The sequence below is a fragment of the Chenopodium quinoa genome, unplaced genomic scaffold (assembly GCF_001683475.1).
Source record: "Chenopodium quinoa cultivar QQ74 unplaced genomic scaffold, ASM168347v1, whole genome shotgun sequence".
Taxonomy (NCBI): Eukaryota; Viridiplantae; Streptophyta; class Magnoliopsida; order Caryophyllales; family Amaranthaceae; genus Chenopodium; species Chenopodium quinoa.
The window spans coordinates 20,450,260-20,457,293 of record NW_018742204.1 but is presented as its reverse complement, the minus strand read 5'-3'; the positions used below and the strand labels follow the sequence as shown (position 1 = coordinate 20,457,293).

Below are 7,034 nucleotides of genomic sequence, written 5' to 3'. Positions count from 1 at the left end.
GGAAGAAGTTCAGAAGTAATTTAGACAGTCCAGTTTGTGATCTATTACTAGCAGGATGGTATCGCTGGTGTCCCTTAATACAAGCACATAACTTTATTGCTAGATTTGTTATTGGTGAACCGATTATCACTAAGACCCAAAAAGAATACTACTATAAACAGGTTAGTAAGAGGAGAGTTTAGAAGTTGAAAATTTCTCAGGATATCCAAGCCGATACCATAGCTGCATAAAGGTGCCTAATACCGGGCAAAATCAAAGGGGAATGCGTCTAGTTTCTGTCTATATACACATGCACGCAGTATCAAAAAGCACCATACAACAGATACTAAATTCAACAGGAAATTATCGTCAGAAGTTTAAATTTTCCAACCCAATTCAGAAACTTCCCCTGCATTATACAACAAATGTTTTTATGTCCCTAGAAACCAGATGAGGTTCAAATTAACATTTACAAAAAGCCACTCTTTTTAGACTTTAACATCATGGTTCAAACAATGCAGCAAGATTTTACCAAACCATAGGAAGTAGATGTCAATTTAATCAATAATTTACTCAGACAGAGAAAGATTTTACCTCAAGAAGAGAAAATATATATTCAGTGATGACTTTTTGTCACTTAATTTCAATTAGAATTCTTCCAGTCTCCAACCTCAAACCATATCCAGCTTTGCTTAAAACACCTTATTCATCCATATGCTTATGTTCTTCCATTTATGTTCCCTTTCCTATTTCTTCAGGGATGCAGCTCTGAGTTTACAACTCGGGAAGCTGATACCATTATCATTAATGTTTATCAGAGAGGAATAAAGCCATTGAAATGCAGATGCAAAGTGGCAAGTTTGCAGGAAGATTTTTTTGGGGGGTTGCACGATACTTGCTAGCAGCAAGAGAAAAGTCACTTGGTGTCCCACTGTCGAATGTTAATGGCTAGCAAAAGATGCAGCTCTTAATGATCAGGATTATTCACTTTTGCATACACTTAGTTTTCTTTGCTTGTATTATATTGCAAATCAACAACACCAAACTCAGTAGCAGCAAAATTACAGATAGTACACCACCACGCTCAAAAGCAGTACAAGATATTGGATGTTACACCAAAATTTTGGATGGTACACCACCACACTCATTAGCTTCTACTTGATAGTTTTACATATTTCATCACAGTGCCACACTTAATACCTGTGGACTAGTATTTGGCATACTGCCTGAGTGCCTGATGCTTTACTTGATTCTAGAATTAGTTAAAACACCAATTTCCAAATTCCAAATTCCAGCCGAATTACTTGCCAATTGGAATATCGAGAATTTGTTTCCCTTTGGCACGCTCCAGAGTGCAGAGTCACTGGCTTTACCAAACATCCTAATTTCAACAGGGCTAAGCAAGTTGTTTGAGAGCGTAGATGGCTGGAACTTGGAACTACTGAGCCACAACCAAACAAATTATACTTAGTCAACATGTCTTCTAATAGGTTTACCAGGATTCCTCTGCTTAAGCTTTACCTTAACATAAACCCCATTATCTATAATCGATTGAAGGACGAGCTGAAGCTTTCCCTCCAACTTGTCTCCTTTTCGGGGCGTATAAATTACATCATGAATATCATCAGCCAAAGCACGCTGTGCTAGAACTGTTCCCACAGAGGATGCAGCAACTCTACTTTTGGTAGACCCAAGGCCAAATTTCATGTCTTTAGAAATGGAATGTGCAACAACGACAACCTTGCTTGTTACTCGGTGGACTACACAAGCACGAACTGAACCTTTTGACACATGAATGTCAAGACAAAAAGGTTCATGGAAAGGCCCCGTGAGCTGGTTGAAAGTCGGGCTTCTTAACTTTTTCCCAGCAGATGAGCCATCACGATCATGATCACAAATAACATAGTTCTCCTCGATAGTTTTAACAAGCCGCTCCTTGTTCACCAAGAAACAATCTTTTGAACCTGGCTTCTTGCTACTCGCCTGCTGACTGTCCTGACCCTTCAAAGACTTTTGCCTGTTTTGAGCCAAATCACATTTCAGGCTTTCTTTCTTCTTGCTTTCCTTTTCATCATTTGTACTAGACTTTAACTTCTTTCCATGATAGTCAAATTTGTATTCTTCAAACTCCATCGAACTTTTCTCAATCTTGTAAAAAAGGCTTCCATAGAGTCTCATATCTTCAATCTCATCAATATCGGGATCACCCTCAACCTGATCAGGATGATCATCTACTTCCTCTAAACCAACCATTCTCAACTGTGATTCCTTTTGTTCACTCTTTAAAACACTAGACAAACCCGAAGAAATAGACCAAGTATCTAAATCAACAACCTCAATTTCACGACTATCAAGTTGAGGTTGATCCCGACAAAGCAATGGCACATTAGAAATCCCTCCAAGATGATTCCTTAAACCATTGTCATTCTCGACCAAAGTTGATGAATAAGAACTTCTTTCATCCTTATCAATACAAACCCGGCTCGAAACATATCTATTAAAGAGGGTAATACTACAAGGATTTACTATCGAATTCGAAGAAGCAATTCTTCTCAATAAGACTAACATCATGCGGTTTAGCACAAAACAATGGCTAACAAATTTGAAATGTCATCAAAATCGACTCTATCCTTCAGTTACAACATACCATTTTTCTGCAATACAAATAGCATTGGAAATTAGAGAAGACAATACACAAGTTCACACATTTCCTACCTATTAAAGCAGGAATCTACCTTCACTTATTATTAGCAAAATAATTAACTGTTCATAGGCTTATAACAAAACAAACACAACCCAACAATTAGTTTAATTTAAGCAGTATACTTATGATTTTTTTTTTTTTTTTTCTTAATGTCAGCTCAAATTTCTGGGCAAATGATAAAGAAAATCAACAGCAATGAAATAGAAAGTTAAGGGGAAGTTATAAAGTTTTAACCTTTTAATAAAATCTAGATTCAAAACAAAAATTTAACAAAGAGTTGCAATATATATGATTTCAATTCAAACCCTAAATCACTAATAATTGATTTACATTGTCAATTCTGAAAAAAAGAAGTAAAATTTACCGTAGAAGAGGAAGAGGAAGTAAATTAAGGCCACTGTTCACCAGAAAAGGCTGGTGGTCGCCGCCTCGCCGGAATAAACCACCTTTTGAAGCGAGACAGAAAGGAAGAAAGAAGCGCGATTGTTATACTTTGTACAGTTTTTTTTTTTTTTTTTTTTTTTTTTTTTGGAAAATATAGGTTAAAAGATAAATCTAATGGTAATTTGATGTAACCATTTTTTTGGTAAAACATAAGAAAACCTCTCTCAATTTGAGTTGATCAATATGGTACTAGTCTTCTACAATTTACTATCAATTTTACTATTTTATTCTGGAGAAAAAAAAAGTGAATGTCAATTAAGTTTAGTTGGTTAAAGTTTTAGGATTTAACTTATCTTTGTATGTATACAAGTACAAGAAGGCAGTGGCGGATCCAGGGTTTTTCGGGTGCTAGGTCACCACCGACTAATCAATAATTAATGCAAGAATATTAAAAAAAAACCACAAATGCTTCAATTTACAATCCACATATGCAATTATCCAAACTAATCAATTCCAAAAAAAAAAAAACAGAAACCCTAAGTTCTAATATGAAATCATCAATTAATCAATTTTACTGTCAATTTATAATATCAATTTACAGGAAACAATTTATAATATCAAATTATCAATTTACAGGAAACAATTTCAATTCCTAAAAAAAAAAGCAGCAATTCAATTCCTAAAAAATCAGAAACCCTAACTCCCTAAATTGATAAATTATCAACAATTTCAAAAAACAATAGAACACACCCTAATTGACTAGATTAAATTACATAATCACCTCAATTAATCACAAATTCAAGTACTCAACCCAACAATTCAACAATTTGGGTATAATTTACAAATTTAAAAACTTAAAAACAAACTTACCTGGCAGCAAGAAGAGTCGAAGAGCGCCGAGTGTATGCGGATGGAGCAGCCGGAGACTCGGCGAGGCGGTGCGGTGGCGACTCCGGCGAGCGGCGGTGCGGCGGCGAAGAGCGAAGAGAGAGATTGAGATTTGAGAGAATGAGTGCATGAATTTTGAAGTTGGTCTCTGTTTTGTTTCTTTTCCCCTTCCAGTAGACTGTCCGTGTTTTTTTTTTTAAATTTTTTTTTTTTTTTACAGGTCACGTGACCTACCTGGACCAAGGGTAGGTCCGCCACTGCAAGAATGTTAAGAAAGATTTGAGATACTATTCAGAAAAAGAAAGATTTGAGAATTGAGATAGACAATTTATTTTTTATATATATAAAAGAAGTTTAAGATTGAGTTAGAAGTATGGAGTAATTGATACAATGTTCGAAGTATATATATATAAATCGATCTCATTGAAGTGTTGAAGCTACTAACCATGAAGTTGGTTTTATATCTTTTAAGTCGATGAGATCATTAGACTACAAGCTAATTCTCCATAAGGAGAGCTTCCTAATGTTTCTTTCTTCTTACCTTTTTTTTAATAAAAAAAAATAAGAAAAAAAAAAAGTTCACAAATTACAATTGATTTATTCAGAAACAACCCAATACAAGTAGATTTAAGTCTGGGTTGTTCATGTGTGGCAGTGACATTATGAGCTTTTCGTTGCATCAAAAAGTTCTTTGTTATCTTTAGCTATCTAATAGGCTTGTGTTCTATTGACTCCAAATGAAGTTTGAGTGTAGTTCCAAATGGAATTGAAATTGTTCTGATGATGAAACATTAATTGTTCAATTTCTTCCATTCTAACACTTACAAATGCTCATATCTCTTTAATTTATAGTTCAATAAGCTATACAGAAGTATAATAATTTCTTATCGTTGGAGAACAAACTTATTTGAATAACTTGTAATCAAATAATTGATCACTGGCATCAGTTATAGACTTATGGTACAATAAAATACATCACTCACGTACATAATTGACTAATGTTCAACTTGCATATATCTCATGAGCGTACTATGCACTCCATTATAAGTATGTGCCCTCATATATGTGTACGCACACAAATTAGACATGACATTCTAAAGGAGGAACTGGATAACGCGATTTATCCGTACAATAATCATAAATCAAATGATTCGAACGAACCCATTGATATCTTTGTGCTTGAGTAGGGTTTAGTGTTTGGTATGGAGGTCTTTCCCACCGATTAATAAGATTCGAAGCACAAGTAGTTGGTCCGGGTACAACACAACCCTCAATATCAAAATCCTTGTAATAAGCAAAAAATGGAGCTTTCCTCCAATCAATTTTTTCTAATCCACCACGTGTCGCCCAATCATCGGCTTCCCATAATGTTGAAAACACACCCATTGGTTGGGATTTTGGGTATGGAATTCCCTTTGCTTCATTGTTTTTGTACACTCTAATGGGTACTTCATCCACAGAAAACCTACACATTTAAAATTAATAAATTACCATCTACCAATTAAGTCGTTTTCACTTGAAATTGACAAAAGAAAAAAAAAACAAGTTACATGTGACTTACACAATTTGTTTATGGTTCCATAGAATGGAGTAAGTATGATAATCAGCAGAAGGATCAAACCAAAGATTAACCCTTTGTTCTCTGTTACCCTTGCCATGAGCAAATATGTTTGTTTGAACCGTGTACGGGTGTCCTGTTCGATTTCCTAAGAACTCGAAATCCAACTCGTCACGTATGGTGTCTGTGTCCGAGTTCATCTAACAATGTTTAAAAAAAAAAAAAAACAAATAATTATCTTCCAATGTATACAATGTATGGTTTAAGTACAACTAAATTAAACATTTTTTTCACTTTCAAATAAGTTGGAGTGTAGACTTTAGGCAACTCACGTAAAATGCAGTCACAGTTCCTGCAGAGTCACCAGCAACAAGCTTGATCTTCATGCTAATTCGTCCATAAATGTATTTGTACTTGGACGCAAATCCACACCCTATATTTAATTCATAAAATATTAAGCCATATTCATAATAAGTAACATAACCTTCTTGCAAAGTTTCATCTCAAAACCAAATACTCGTATATACTACTTCTGTTACATATTAGTTGTAACTTTAGAATATTTTATCTCTCACAAATAATACCTAAAGTTTATGTAACAGAGGTAGTAGTATTATTTATATGGATGTAACCACAGCCCACTAAAGGTATAATATTCGGTATACATTTTTTTTTTTTTTAAAAAGGGAAGTTGGTAAGGAGAAGGGGCCCTATCGGGCTGGAACCTCTCACAAGTCTTCTCAGCCTAGGTAGCAGGGTGCCAGGGTAGACACTTTGGAAGTTGGGGTAGGAGGGTAAGGGAATCCCCACTCCAAAGTGCCTCTAATGGGAATTGAACCCCCAACCTCAAAGTTGGAAGGTATAACCCTTTTCACTAGGGAGTGTAGGTTATAGTTTTCGGTGTGTATGCTTGTCCTAGACAGAGACTCTAGCCTTATGTACGGTAACGTATCCACCATCTATCAATGCTCTTAGAGAGCCTAACACCAAAAGTGTCTTCATACATCATGCATGGTATGCTTATATATAAGCAATGCTCAAATTTAATATTAGGTCACATTTTGGACTTAAAGATAATAAGTCAAGCTTGCATAAAGGGAGAGATTATAGGCAACGACCACAACCACAACCACAACGTAATATACAACTCTGTAGGTCGTCTCATTTTAAAATCAATTTATTGATTAAATTCGCAACGCAATTAGTTGTTACGTATATATGAATATGTTACCTGAATTTTTATCAAGAATAAGTTGAATGGCCCTGCCTCCTTCAACAAGCTTCAAATGAGAGTCAGCCCATGTAACTTTAAAGTCTTGTTGAAATGTTGCTGGCCTTGCATATATTTCAAGACCATGAAACAATAAAATGAGAGAAACTAGAGCAACATTTCTTATAATAACCATGTTCATTATAATAACCTTTATGATATTAGAAGAAAAAAAATAAATAGTTAAAAAAAAAAAAAAATTAGTACCACAAATTTTACTTGGATATTAATCTATACAAGTGATGATGTTC

General features: G+C 34.8%; 2 protein-coding genes across 3 annotated transcripts; both read right to left on the bottom strand.

Annotated features, from left to right (window-relative positions):
* Positions 1–330: 330 nt before the first annotated feature.
* Positions 331–4,337, bottom strand: LOC110722449. Of its 2 annotated transcripts, XM_021901727.1 has the most exons (3): positions 3,938–4,337; positions 3,048–3,129; positions 331–2,633 (listed from the first exon to the last, which is right to left on the bottom strand). In XM_021901727.1, exon 3 carries the CDS (start codon positions 2,548–2,550, stop codon positions 1,447–1,449), a length of 1,104 nt encoding a protein of 367 aa, XP_021757419.1. In that variant the 5' UTR covers positions 2,551–2,633; positions 3,048–3,129; positions 3,938–4,337; the 3' UTR covers positions 331–1,446. The 2 variants fall into 2 exon arrangements, with proteins under 2 accessions (XP_021757419.1, XP_021757415.1); XM_021901723.1 differs by lacking the exon at positions 3,048–3,129 and having other exon boundaries at positions 3,938–4,334.
* Positions 4,338–4,842: 505 nt separating this feature from the next.
* LOC110722441 (probable xyloglucan endotransglucosylase/hydrolase protein 6) lies at positions 4,843–7,034 on the bottom strand. Its single transcript, XM_021901715.1, has 4 exons — positions 6,745–7,034; positions 5,846–5,946; positions 5,517–5,713; positions 4,843–5,420 (listed from the first exon to the last, which is right to left on the bottom strand). Exons 1-4 carry the CDS (start codon positions 6,923–6,925, stop codon positions 5,036–5,038), a joined length of 864 nt encoding a protein of 287 aa, XP_021757407.1. The 5' UTR covers positions 6,926–7,034; the 3' UTR covers positions 4,843–5,035.

Excerpts from the sequence above, each read along its gene's own strand:
- LOC110722449 (XM_021901727.1), bottom strand. The coding sequence starts at position 2,550 with ATGATGTTAGTCTTATTGAGAAGAATTGCTTCTTCGAATTCGATAGTA.
- LOC110722441 (XM_021901715.1), bottom strand. The coding sequence starts at position 6,925 with ATGAACATGGTTATTATAAGAAATGTTGCTCTAGTTTCTCTCATTTTA. Across the intron at positions 5,714-5,845 it reads GAACTGTGACTGCATTTTAC|ATGAACTCGGACACAGACAC; the intron begins GTGAGTTGCCTA and ends AAACATTGTTAG. Across the intron at positions 5,421-5,516 it reads TGGAACCATAAACAAATTGT|GTTTTCTGTGGATGAAGTAC; the intron begins GTAAGTCACATG and ends TTAAATGTGTAG.